General features: G+C 52.2%; 4 protein-coding genes across 4 annotated transcripts; all 4 read right to left on the minus strand.

The window, feature by feature from the left end:
* Positions 1-110: 110 nt before the first annotated feature.
* On the minus strand, positions 111-2,663 carry J4E84_004911 (uncharacterized protein; the record flags this gene model as incomplete). The annotated part of the gene is made up of 3 exons (XM_049387511.1): positions 111-2,180; positions 2,228-2,373; positions 2,426-2,663. The coding sequence occupies 3 exons, from the start codon at positions 2,661-2,663 to the stop codon at positions 111-113; spliced, it is 2,454 nt and encodes an 817-aa protein (XP_049244489.1).
* Positions 2,664-3,769: 1,106 nt separating this feature from the next.
* On the minus strand, positions 3,770-5,276 carry J4E84_004912 (uncharacterized protein; the record flags this gene model as incomplete). The annotated part of the gene is made up of 2 exons (XM_049387512.1): positions 3,770-5,110; positions 5,268-5,276. 2 exons carry the CDS (start codon positions 5,274-5,276, stop codon positions 3,770-3,772), a joined length of 1,350 nt encoding a protein of 449 aa, XP_049244490.1.
* Positions 5,277-6,407: 1,131 nt separating this feature from the next.
* Positions 6,408-6,947, minus strand: J4E84_004913 (uncharacterized protein; the record flags this gene model as incomplete). The annotated part of the gene is made up of 1 exon (XM_049387513.1): positions 6,408-6,947. One exon carries the CDS (start codon positions 6,945-6,947, stop codon positions 6,408-6,410), a length of 540 nt encoding a protein of 179 aa, XP_049244491.1.
* A 2,871-nt stretch (positions 6,948-9,818) lies between these two features.
* Positions 9,819-10,256, minus strand: J4E84_004914 (uncharacterized protein; the record flags this gene model as incomplete). The annotated part of the gene is made up of 2 exons (XM_049387514.1): positions 9,819-10,131; positions 10,174-10,256. The coding sequence occupies 2 exons, from the start codon at positions 10,254-10,256 to the stop codon at positions 9,819-9,821; spliced, it is 396 nt and encodes a 131-aa protein (XP_049244492.1).
* Positions 10,257-13,771: the final 3,515 nt, after the last annotated feature.

Here is a 13,771-nt window from a genome sequence, read left to right on the forward strand (position 1 = left end):
TGCAAATGCTGATGCTACGCCAGACCTAGACACCAATTACGCTAATACGCCCGACGTGCAAAACGCCATTACCCGAGATGGGTCAAAAGAAAAAATGACGACGCAGACATCTATGCTTCTTCTTGGGCCGCTGGCATCCCTGACCATGCAGTCGATGTACAACTCGTGCGCGCCTCGTGTTCATCAGCCTTCCTTGCATCGCGAACCGCAGCGTCAACGGCGTCGTGAAGATCAAGATGGAAAAACGGCCTATCAACACCGTAAATTGGGTAAAACTTCTGCTTCTCACTCGTGGAAGACAACTGCACCTCAAGTGCATTTGTTTCTGTGGAGTCCTTGCCCTGCTCTTCGTCCCTGACTCCCATTCCCCTCCGTGCAGCTTCAACTTCTTTTTGCTCTTCGCATGTCGCGCCTGCGAGACTTGCCGACACGGTATAGGCTGGACACCAGTTTCCTGTGTACTCTGCAGTTACGAAAGCAGGGAAACCAAAACCTGCAAAGGCTAGCGCTTTGCGTGTCCACCGGTTGTGAACACCAGCAAAGTGCCATTCTACCAAACCGGGCGCTGCATGGCGATCAAGCGTCTCGCGTAAGCTCTTTAATCCGTCGATGCTGGTAATGTCGAGAATATTGACGGTGGAGAAGTCAAGAACAACGGCTCGCAAGACGGGCAGACATGACGACTCTTCGATAAGCTTCTCCGTGGGTGGCGCGTCGCACCACAAACGATCGCATGCGCGGATACCGTCATCCGCTTGAGTCCGGCGGGTGTTTGAGGTAATGTAAGAGGCAAGGTAGTCAACATGATAAGCTTGGTTGATGTAGTTGAAGTTCTCGCTGAAACGATAGATAAAGACGCCGGGGTATGCCGGCTCCACGGTGATGTTCGGGTTATGGTTGTCTGTGACGTCGTAGGGTATATACACTTGCCGAGCTTCCTGCATAGCTACAGCACGATGCGTCTGTTCCCCGTGTGGTTGTGAAGACAGCGACGCGCTTGATGTCGACACGGACTGATCGCAGGAGCGGTCGTCGCGTACGATGCGCGTCACCTCAACAGCACCCCGGAACTTGCCTGGGCTTTTCGCCATGCGGACGAGCAGCATTGCAAAGGAGAGGCCAACAGTAATGTAGATCGCCGTCTCGAGATCGGTGAAGAATGCGATGACAACACCACAAACCCAGATGAATAGCTCGAACGGCGATAGCTGGTAGTACTTGTGCAAGTCCTTTGGTCCTTTGATCAAATCGACGGTGGAGTGTATGATCAGACCAGCAAGCGCTGCGTTCGGGATGTAGTAAAAGACAGCTGTGAGCGCATACAACGCCAACACTAGGACCACTGCGCTGAAGACGCCGGATAACGGAGTGCGCACTGCAGCCTTGGAGAGAACAGCAGAAGCACCGAAAGAGCCTGTACACACATAACCACCCACAAAAGGACTCAGTATGTTGGCAGCGCCTTGCGCGATCATCTCCTGTGAAGGGATGACGGTATAGTTGTGTTTGCGTCCGAAGTTCTTGGCGATGGCGATGTGTTCGACGATGAGGATGATGATGATCGCCGGGAGTTCTGTAGCCACCAAGCCAAAGAGCTTTCCGTCCATCTTTGGTACACCTGCATGGCTGAAACCCTTCTCAATATGACCTACGATCCGGAACTTCTCTTCGCCTGCAGGTGTCGTCCTATGTACCAGCCAGCTGATAAGGGTGTACAACAAGATAGTGAATGTGAGACGCAGCGAGGAGATCATAGACCACATCTTCTTCTTCCGAGGTTGTCGCACCTCCATTTTAGCGCATAGGTTCTTGATCAAGTATAGGAGTACGATGGATGTGATACCGATCGCCGCATCCAGTCTTGCCGTGGGTAAGCCCTTCAAGAAGTTGACGTACACCTTGTACGGAGACTCACGCGTGTTGATCCCTGTAATGCCCATCAAAGTCGGCAGCTGTGTCGAGATGATAGTAATACTGGCCGAGGTGACGAATGCTGAGATGGGAATGTACGGGATGAACTCGATGATGAAGCCGAGACGAAGGATACCGAAGACGAGAATAATGGCGCCAGCGAGGAAGCTTAGCGCATGTGCAATCTCCTGAGGTTGATACACCCCTGGGTGTTCCGCTTCAACTTTGCTGACGGCGCTTCCAATCAGCAAGGACCCAACTGCTGTCGTCTATTCTTGGATTAGCTGGTTACCCCAAAGTGACGTGAATAGCTTACACCGATGACGATATCTCTAGATGTACCAAAGATCCAATATAAACACGCGCCTGTAAACGTAGTGTAAAGACCAAAGGCGGGTGACAGCCGCGCAAGCGAAGCATATGCCATGGCTTGTGGAACGACGACGAGACCGACCGTGATACCTTCATTTTCTTTAGCTATAGCCAGCAAGGGGTACAGGTGTTTTGTAAATACCAGCGATAGCATCTCCAGCCAGCCAATGTAAGTTATACCGCCTCAGCCACCGTGCGCTCGGAAATAGTTCGCGTACATACTGTGCGGCGCCATGTGAGGTGGGAATGAATTCGCGGAACCATTCTGCTACCGATGGATCCTCTTCGATGTACGTCTCGCCAACTGTTTCGTGCGCTATGTCTTTAAGGGAAGTCCTCTGCGCGCTGCGGTCTTCTGAAAAGGTGGGTAGATATTTCATTATCCTGCTGTTGACGTCCGTAATTATGTGTGTGGATGCAACCAGGCTACCAGAGAAGAACTGCGACCTTAAATTGGTAGGCGCATGTACGCCGAGTCAAAGTGATGTAACAAGAATAAGGGTTGTGGCAGTTGCGTCCGGTCAAACTTGGTACGCCAATCTGGGAGGTCGTGGATATAATACAATGACAAAGTTGTTTGCAAAGAGAAAAGAGGAAATCACCAGGTTATGAGTAGACGGACCGAGCGCTTCTGTAGGAATCGGGACGTGTTATCCATTGAATTGACGCACAGTCATGCGCTGTGCTTGGAGCATTTCACCGATGTTCCGAAAGTTCTCTTCGGGCGAGAGGTCTTGGCAAAAGTCGCGCCGATAAGATACTGCAACTCACCGCTGTCACTGCCATCTCGAAACGCGATACGCGTCTGAAACGCCATGATTCGGTCATTTCGAAAGTATTGGGTCCCTCTCGAAGTGTTTTGACGTCTTCATACGTTCATTGCGCGTGGTGAATATATCCAGTCGCGACGCGTGCAAATCGGTACCTCGCCGGCAGGTCTGGCGAGATCCGCGGATTCACGAACACATCTTGGCAAAACGGAAGTCGGTGTGGCAAAGCCGCAATTGGACGATGTTGGGACGTGAGGAGGTGCAGGTGATGATGGGGATGCGGCGACGAAGCGATCAGGAACAGTGTTCTGGTCCATGTGTCAGTGCCAAGCTTCACGCCACGACACTACGGCAAGCTTCAGGGGTCCACTTCGAGCAAGTGGTCGTGCGCGCTGCGGGGAGGAACCAACAGTTTCGTCACCTGGTCATCTGGGTGTTCGACTGACAGACGACATGAAGCTATCGCTGGCTCAATTATTGGTGTATCGACTAGAATACGTTCTTTGATCTGCTGCTGTGTATGTAAATAGGCTAGAGACTTCTCCCGAGGAAGAGCGGTCACGGAGAATTCCTACAACTGGACGCAACAAGCAAATGTACATCGCATACGGCGATCATCTTGGTATGTATCTTGCCGAACGGGACTAAGTTCACGCATTCACCGGTGGTGCCCTGCGTGATTCTACCAGGACAAGCGTGCAGTAGACTCAGGACTTTTAGTCCAGTCCCCATGGATCTTCGAAGCCAGCAGCTGACTCGACGTCTTCCAGATCTGGTAGATCATCGTCATCGTCATCCTCGCCATCTTCGCCCTCGTCCTCGTCCCCGTCCTCGTCCCCTGAATCATCCCCCGCGTGAGCATGCATAGAGTCCTTCTCGTCGCAGATACAGCAAGTACATTCAACGTGCTCACCCTGGATTCTCTTCCACTGGCGGATCATAGCTCGTCCCAAACGTTCTCCGCGGATGCACTCGCCGTTCACGTATACCGAAAGAGACCCGTCGCGGTTCTCAGCGTAGCCAAACTCGTCCAGAGGCAGACCCGCAAAGTCAGCCGCCGAATGTTCCTCCTCGTCATCTCCGTTCTCGAGTTCCTCTTCTTCTTCTTCGCTGTCGTCTTCGGCGTTCGCACTGGTGGCATCATCCTCGGTGCCCTGCTCGAGCTCTGCGATCTCGCCTTTGCACCAGTTGCACATGACTTTTGGCATGATGTCTGGTGTGAACTCCGTTCCGCAGCCACACACATGTATGTGGCCTTGTCCGACCTCGCTTGCTTTCACAACATGGCGGCGCAGCTGTTCATCAACGTTTACCTCCTCGATGTAGCAGTGCATACACAACCATCGGTCTAGGAAGCGCTTCCGTAGGGTGCAGGAACAAGGCGCCACACCTTGATTCTGGCGTTCCAGGTAACAGGAAGGGCATGCGAGGTCTTTGCGCTTGTTGACAGTCAGATTGAGAAATGAGACGATGTTATTGCCAGAGTAGGGGAATTGTGTACGCCCACGGGGACTGATGAACTGGTGGGTACCCAAATTCAGATCGAGAATCGGCTCAATCGGCTCGGGATCGCCTAGAGCACCGATCGCTAGGGGAATGTGCAGGCGGCCCTGGTCATGGCGAGGTAGCATCTCCTTGACAGGTAGATGCCAGGCGCTGCCATCGGAGTTCTTAGGTGGACATACTGCAACAGCCATGGGGTTGAGGAAGTAGTAGCCTGCCCACCATCGACGCTGATCGAGCCCAGAATCGTCTGTCATGAAGTTGTAGAAAACATGGATGCGGCACTCGTCGCAAGTGTTGACACCACATCCCACACACGGGTGTGACTCTGTTCCAAATCCACCTTTCGAGCAAACCATCACAGGATGGAATGTCTTCGCTGGACAGGGGCAATGAGTAGACATCCTGACGAACGAACCGAATCCGGAGCACAGTGTCTTAGAAAGAAGATTGGCTTTTGCGCTCGCATTGTCCATGCGAATGTGGCCATGAACAGTTTGGCAGAGCTGGGTAAGAGTGACGAGTCTCTCCGGTACCAGGAGCGAGACTAGGGCCTGCAGATCATAATTAGCAAGGCGCATAGAGTAAGAGGCTCACGGAAGTATGCCTTACTTCCTGTATTGGATACAAAGCCAGGGCGACCGCGAGGGGATTAGTGACATTTGATACCGCCGGCGGTAGCGTCCAGGCGCGCTGCGCTGTCTGCTGCACTGACGACATCGCACAAAGCCTTCTTGAATGCTTTTAAGACTGTGGAGAGTACTGAAGCAGTCGCAATCGCAGTAGAGCACGCCTGCGCTGTCTGGCCTCGTCGAAAGGATGGTTCAGGTACGTCTGTTCGATTGGCGTTTGGGGTTACTTCCGCATTGCAGAGGCGCGAAAGAGGAAGACGGGAGTGAGTGCAAAATGGAATCAGGTAGGTACCCGAGTGACGTCGTCTCGGAGTAAGAGCAAGAGAGCTGCGTGGCCCAAGTAGGCAGTCGCACATGGCACGTGCGCCAGTAGCAAACAAACACAATATCCACCGCCAAGTGAGATTAACAGCTCCGGTGTCATGCCAACCTTGGGAAAAGACTGAACAGGTCTGCAGCCTACATTAATACAGAAACATGCAGAGACCTAACGTTGATATAGGCTCCGGGCCTGTTCGGATTTTTTCCATGTATGCGTTGCCACGTTCAATTCGTTTTTCAGCTACCTGGCCACTCCAAGTGAGACCTCATATCACTTGAACATCTCTCACCTAGTGCTGATTGACAACTTACTCCTTATCACACGCATCCGACATTTCCCACGATCCCTTTTAGAAGCTCAGGGACCATGACCGCGGCATCACCTTGAAACATCCAGTCGCCCGCCCAAACGCATCCAGGCTCGTCATAATACTCTTCTATATTGAAATATGCGACCCTCGCACCAGCGTTCCGAGCCTTGGGTTTATACATCGCCGCCGGAAGGACGACGCCACTCGTACCAATTACCAGCAAGAGGTCGAGAGGTTCAAAAGAGACGAAAGAGTGTATAGCCTCGGTGAGGTTGCTCGACAAACTTTCGCCGAAGAGTACAACGCTCGGTCGCATGAGGCTGTCGCACCGGGGGCAATGAGGGAGCTGGGTATGATCGAGAGGAGGCAGAGGGACGGACGCGTCGCTGATGTCGGATGTGATCGTGAGCGCCTCGGTGGCAGGATAGGAGACGGGCGTATTGTAGTCGCAACGTTCGGTAGAGTCTGAGGCGTATCTGCTGCATTTCATCTCAAACAGAGTGCCGTGTACTTGCGCAGTCTGTTCGTTGGGTATGCCCGCTCGTTGACACAGGTCTAGGTTGTGTTAATCGACATTCTTCCAGGCCCTAGCCTTGAGAGGTCTGCTTACCATCGATGTTTTGATTGATTGCGAAGAATCCACTCTTTTCCTTTGCGAGTTTCGCAAGCGCGATGTGCCCCCGGTTTGGCTTTGCCTCATGCGCGCGCTTCATCCGATCGCTGAAGAACCACCATACCTTCACCGGGTCTTGCACCAGGGCCTCGATATTCGAAAGCTCCTGAGGTTCTATACCTCTCCATCTTCTATCATCGCCGCGAAACGTCGAAAGCCCCGAAGCAACCGACAAGCCAGCACCCACGAGGGCTAGAACGCGTTTCGATGATCGCAGGTACTGTGTGAAGGATGTGAACTCGTCCATGTCGATGTCAAGCGCCGGATCGGGGGTGGAAGTCCCGCGGAACTTGCGCGTCTCTTGCTTCGCTCGAAGTGCTGATGTCGCCTTCGATTTGGTAGATGATGAAGTCTGGGGGTTTTGGGGCGGGTTGGGGTCGATTTCTCCGAGCGCAGTCGCCATTTCCTTGGTATGGAAACTACTTTCCGCCGTGGAAGATGCGTCGCTCGTCATGGTGTTGGGTATGCCGTTAATGCATAGTGAAGCCTTTGAGCAATGCACCTAGGTATACTGAGTGGACGCCTTACATTGTTTGAGATGACTCATATGAGCTTGATGCATCCGCCCACATCGCATTGATCACATTGCAATGACTCTGATCTCTACCCAAGAATCGTTGTGTACATTCAACGCTAATCTGCCGGAGGCGTCTGAGGTGGTAACCTTGGAACGCATCGATGCATAACCATGGTAACAGTAGTGAGTGCGCGATGTGTGTTTGCAAGGTGGCTCACATCTCTTTTCTCTGGAAGAAGGAGACCTGTAAAGTCGAGGATATCTGACCAAGGACTCAGGTCATGACTATCGGTCGTACGTGATCTGTAAAGAAATGCGCCGCGTCGGTGACGCGTGACCTCGGGACGCTCAACGCGCCCATTCTAGGCGCGCATTGATCAGCGCCCAAAATTATGGGAGTCTCATCCACGGTTGAGGAGTGTTGCAACAGGTGTTGTACCATTGGCTGAACGTCGCAACCGTACAGTGTTCGAATGAGTTTTGCGAGGTCTGCCCGTAGTGTTGAGAACCGAGGTGCAAGCAACGCGCGATGCGGGCTGGAAATGACGCGTACAATACGCTAATTACGTCAGCAATGCGGCTGACTGTCATCCGACCGCCCTCTTGCCGGCACGTCTCATCAACTCTACGAAATTTGCATCAGCCATTTGCTTCTTTGGAGTTCAGTCGACTCAAACACCGTGAATTACACGTCGACGTACACTCTTGACTCTAACGACATGATCAACATGTCACTATGGTACGCGTACCACCAACCCAGCCTCGTATCCCACGCCAAAGCTACGACGATAGTGTCCTACCGACCGCCCTACAACAGAATTACAGTTTATTATTTAAGTGGCGACTACACCCAGTGGTAAACGGCGGCAGTATCGAGTCCGACCAAGTGGATGACTGTTTGCTGCCTCTCTCCAATTTCGCCTAAATTCTCCACCCTTCCCAACGCGTTTGCGATACGTTCACACTCAAAGGCTATATCAACATTGATTAGCGTGGGAAAAAATGTTCCATGCAGGGACATACGTACAATCCAGATTGCGGAAGTCTTTTGCTCGTAATGGAAAGTCGGCGATGGGCTCATTCGTCTTGACGTCGCGCATATGACCCATTCTCATCTCAGAAAGTTTGTATGTACTGTGATATTGGCGCATCGCGGTATTCCAGATACTGACATATACTTGTTAATACATGTTTCGATTATTTCGAATCCTCCGACATCACTCACTGTGCCTGAACCTGTTTGTTGAGAGCGACGTAGTTGTGATTCAATTGTCGTACCTTTTCGCATACATCGCAGACTTGCCCCAGCATATATTCCATAGCTTGCTTGATGGGTCCATCGCGTTGAGTCTCTGGGAGGGTGCCGATGGCGCGGAGTTGGGCAGCGGCTGCCTCAAGCTGCAATGCGATGTCGTAGGGGTTGTTCTCCATGATGGCAGTGGTATGTTGGCGTCTTCGATGGGCGAGTTCGAAGTGATCTCTAGTCACCGAGGGGTCGATCAGCCTTTAACAGCAACTCGCAACGTCTGTGCATCTGCGAAGGGATATTCGCGGGCTTTCCAGAATGTTCAATATTACGCGCTCTCTCTCTCTTCGCGGCTCTTGGGTGGTTCAAGCTTTCGATCCCCTCATAATCGTTACCTCACGTCGACCAAACATCCACTGAAGGGTCTCTCCAACATCATCTGCTCTTGTATACCAACTCCAAAATGCGCAACAGACAAGCTGAGCTCGCCTTTCTCGAGTCGCAGCTACACTCTACAGTCGGTCAGCTGCAAGCCATTTCCATCATCCCTTTGACTGCTGCTATGGAGTCCGCTACTGTCCGCACCGATATCAAGAACCTCAATCAACGCCTTGTGTCCCTCGAAAGGACGGTTGTAGGTCTCCACGACAATGTGTTGCGTCTCCGGGCTTCTATGGATGCCGAAAGTCGCACACTGTCTGTTGTGTACAAAGATTTGTTGGTCAGAAAAGCGAGGTGAGTGCGCATAAAGCTATGCTTTATTGTCATACTAGAACTTGATAGGGAGCACAACACACACGCGACAGCCTATAATGCTCAAGCCGACCGACATACGATTCTGCTATCTATCCACAATCCGAGGACAAATGAGCCCATTCGTGGTTTTCCCGAGACTTTGGAATGTATTGACAATATGGGGGGTAAGGACAAGCTGTGGCGTGGGCTATCGACACGTACGAAGCTGACCAGCCATTTTTGTAGATCACCAGCTCGAATATCTGTTCCGCGGACTTGACCCGAATCATGTTCCAAGCTCTTGGACTCTTGAACAAGGGCGAGCGCAGCTTATTGCTATTATCCAGGGTGTCGAGGAGGTTCGACCAGCCGAGCTACTGCCTTCGAGATCTCTGGAGCATCAGTCACAAGATTGATAGCAGAATGGGAAGAAATAACTCCATGCGCAAGCACACAACCGCCATGCCGAGTCGCTAGTCACGTGCAGGAAATAGACGGTTCGGAGACTTCGATTTCGCGATACATAAGCACTACTACACGTCCTTGTAGTCAAACCCTTCGGGGATTCCGAAATATATCAGCCTGTACCCAAAGTCTAGACCACCGCGTAGTCTGTTAAAGCTCGGCTGTGTAGTGCCACCCAGTGATAGACCCACTCCAATGATGCACATTGCAGAATGGCATATTGCGCCGAGCGAATGTCAGATCGCGCGACCGTGACGATGACCCTGTAAATGTACGTCCTCGACAGATATCTTCTTTGCGCAAAGAGGAATAAGGTCCTCCTCAAGCATGGCAGACTCCTTGGGTCGGGCTTCTTCTTCCGGCTAGCCACTCAAACCGGGAATGAGAACTTGGTACTCCTCGCACAACTTCGTGAACTTCTCCAATGTAGCAATGTCGAAATTCTTCATGCGTATGCCCAACTTTAGTGCGGAAGCAAGGTTCTTCTTGCTGTTCCTAGCGCATTCTTCAAATCCACGTAAGTTCTTGTTCCTTTCCAGAAACGCTTCCGGTGACTTGTAGTACGCAGCAAAGCGATGAGCTTGAAGTAGCGTTGGAGGGAAGTCGATTCCATTGCGTACGCTTTGGAGGGCGTCGTTCTTGTTTTCGCGAATTCGTTGCTGAAGATCCATGATCCTGGAAATCTCGTGTGTAGATTTTGGGTGTGCTGCAGCGTACTTTTTCTCTGCGGCGTTGATGTCTGCCAAGAGTTGGCTGGTCGCTTTTGTGAATGCATCCCAGTTGGCGAAGCCGGAATTCATGATTGATTTTGTCAGGTCGCCGGTCAAGGCGTGATATCGGTCTTCATCAGACTTTGTGGGGATAGCGGTTGAAGCCGCATGATGAACTGCGCGTATGCTGCCGCGTCGGGCGACTTTGTTGTGGGAGATGGTCATGGGAGATGAATGTGGGATATGGATGTGGGATATGGATGTGGGAGATGGATGTGGGAGATGGACGTGGGAGATGGTTGTAGGAGATGGCTGTGTGCGCCGAAAGAAGTAGTCACATCTGATGTCGCCGCATAGTCTCTGAACCATGGTTCTTGACCAGTTTTGCAGTGGAAACAGCGAACAAGTCGAGCAACTCGGCATACCTTGGTTCTACTCGACAAGAGGAGTGATATTGTATGTTGCACGGCCAATATCCTCTCTCGAATGTATGCACATCCAATGCTATCGCATGCGGGCTCCAGACATAGGTTGTATATCCCCGTCCAAATGCTCATTGTGCGCAACTGCCCTTGGCGCCTGGCTGGGATACCTAATTTGCATTCGCATGGGACGTCGACTTCGGTGACCTTCATAATGGCAAGGCAATTAGCGCATCGGTCATCAACCGCTCCTGATCACATGGTCACTCACCTTCGGCTCGCGGTCATTCTTAGTCAGCTCTGGTCGTCGACGTGTCGGTAGCAGTAACGCCAAATCTTCGCTGATATTCGCATTAGCTTCTCACCTGGTCTGATAGGCGCTCCACATTACCAAATATGTATTTTTCTCCATGCGTGTTGCATGAATTCGTCATCGCTCAACTTCTCTCTGCGCAGCTGCGCAAGCTTTCGCGATCTCTCTGGACCTCTTCGTGCGCAGACAACCACCCACTCTGGCGACCTCGATCTGTGAGCTGTGTGCAGCCACCGCGCTCATTGGCTGCGTACGCGGCTGCTCGGCTGGTTTCCAGATCATCGTCCAGAGCTCGCTTGCCAGGTTCATCGTGTAGTCGAAAGCGCCTTCCAGTAAAGGCCATATCGGCTGGTGATGCTGGTGGTCCATCGCGCGCTGTCGGTGACGGCCTCGGATGTCGGTTTTGAGTATCTTCTTTCTTTCGGACTCGTTGTGTGCCAGAATATGTGTCTTGTGAGGATGTTCGGCTAAAGAAGGTGGTAGAAACGCGCCGAGAGATAAGGTCGCAAGATAAGGGTCTTGATATGGCATTGCAATGATTGGAGCAGCGCAGTGGGTCCAGCAACCTTTACAGTTTGTATCCTCACGAACCCCGCAGGTAAGGACCGACCGCCTCTTCCTGTCTTCCTCTGTCCGCTATTGCACCGCGCTGATCGTAACCAATGCCGGTAGTGTACGCTCTGGTGATGTGCAGCCACTCCTTCCACCAGACTCACCGGCTCAGCATTGCGCGTCGCAAGTGTCGAGCGCGACTGCAAAATGACTGCTTCCTTGATGGCGACTGCATTAGCAAGGCCTTCCTGCCTTTGCGGCCCATCCCGTTTACCCTTGCCGCACAGCTTAAGAAGGAGGAAGATCGCGTTGGTGACATTGGTGAAGGAAAGTCGAGCGGATGCTGAGAGTACTATGGCAATTAACCAATAGTGAAATGAAGATACAGAAAGACGAGATTTGTAGCAAGATGAACAGAGTTTAGGAGGTAGAGGTAGTGACGAGATCGGTTGACTCGATGATGAAGACGAGGCCTTGAAGCATATTCAAGAGATCGGTTCTTTGACAAAGATGCCATGTTCAGGAAGCTAGCAAGGTGTCGCGATGAGATAAGGTGAAGCCATGAGATACACACGGATAATACTCGCCGTTCGCGATGGCTGTGTTGAGACTCAGGCTCAATAACTCAAGATAGCACCTCAACTATAGGCAACCGCTAGTTGCTCTACGTACGTGATTATGTCCTCTGAAGTCACGACGCGTCCGTAGAGATTGAATATTGATCTGGAGAACACGATGATGGGTCCGCTGGCCAAGGAACAGACCAATAAGCAGTTTTAAAAGAATGTTGTGGATATACTTAATGGGTGGAGGAGACCATAGCAACACCGAGGACTATAGTCAAATGCAAGCGCACGTATAAAGAAAGTTCCTCAACGTGATTCTGGAAGAAAGTGGCTAACAATGTCCGCTCTTACGTCATGCAAAGCACGGACATCATCCGGAGATGACTCGGATCAAGCTGGAAATTTTGGACAGACAACATGACGTCTCGGAAACTTCTTCGCAAAGCTTTGCACAGCGCAGCGCTTTGCACCTAGACGATTTGTCAAATAGATGAACTATGCGACTCGAAGGTACATGGTATCTGGGCAGAGGGCGAGGCGATGCGGGTGCTTACTCCGGTGGCAGCATCGGCCGGCGGTACCGCTTCTGAAACGCGCCATCGTTTGGCCTGATGTCTCAGGCATCAAGGTCGGCCCATGATAATTTATGGCAAAAGCTGAACACTGGGAAGTCTCGCACATGTCCAAGTCTCGCACATGTCCTGGTGAGTTACTCCATATACCGAAAGGAAAGAGCAAAGAACTTGGAGAAGTGTCTCTGTAGACGGAGTTGGACTTGCGCCTGGAGTGAGCAGTGTGCGCCGATCTGAACTGGTGTTCAGTTGCATCACGGCAATGGCGGGTTATACTAACAGCAGGCATGCCAGATTCTATTCGCCTACCGGCGTCGACCACCAGCCGTACGTCGACACCATGGCTATACCACCAGAGGCGCGGATCGCAGTGGAGCCGCTTGAACCACTCTGGCAGCCGTCAGCCGGCTGAATATTCTTGGTAGCTATCGCATCAGCCAACGCTGGATCGCAAAGAGAAGGAAGAAGGGGCGCGACCAAAGTCGAGCAAGAGGATGTTAACGAGGCGAAGTTTTGTCAGCATGATCGATGCCCTGAAGGATGAAGAGGCTCTCACTGCTGTCCCCGGAACCAAAGTCTACGCTGTAAGAAGCGCATCAAGAACAACATGCACAACAGTGCCGATCAACTCGGGAGATTCGTCGCAAGCCCAACACCGTTGGGACTCTGGCACGGGAAGCGAGCGTTGCCAATAACACCCCATCACTAAGTCTCTCAGCCAACAGCGCGTGCACGGGAATGGCCACCTGGCTATAGCCGCTGTCTTATTGCGCGGCGAATAATATATGACAGCGCATCGTGATTGTGCTATCGTCAGCGTTGGGCCACTATCGACCAGGCTTGAACTGGATGGCGAGTGTGTTGGATCGCTCGCTACCAGATCAGTCCCGCCGGTGAGTGATGTCTCGGTCAACCCGGACGCGCGTTTGCTCAGTGGTGGCCTTCATTGCCGTCGGATGTGCCATAGGGAACAAGAGACGCTGAGCGAGGTCTCCGCGGCTTGACTGCTGGCACGGCGCTGCTGCAGTGTAGGTGGGTACCCTCGAATAGCGTCACGTCACTGCCACGACGCCGCTGTCTGCTAGTACGCGCACCCGATAATCCTGAAGCCAGTCAGCGTGGACCCTTACATCGTACCCACGCGCCCTTGATGACCAGCCGCGAGCTTCTCCGGGTGAGG

Source organism: Alternaria hordeiaustralica, assembly GCF_023758085.1.
Source record: "Alternaria hordeiaustralica strain BMP 2776 chromosome Unknown scaffold_8, whole genome shotgun sequence".
NCBI classification, from domain to species: domain Eukaryota; kingdom Fungi; phylum Ascomycota; class Dothideomycetes; order Pleosporales; family Pleosporaceae; genus Alternaria; species Alternaria hordeiaustralica.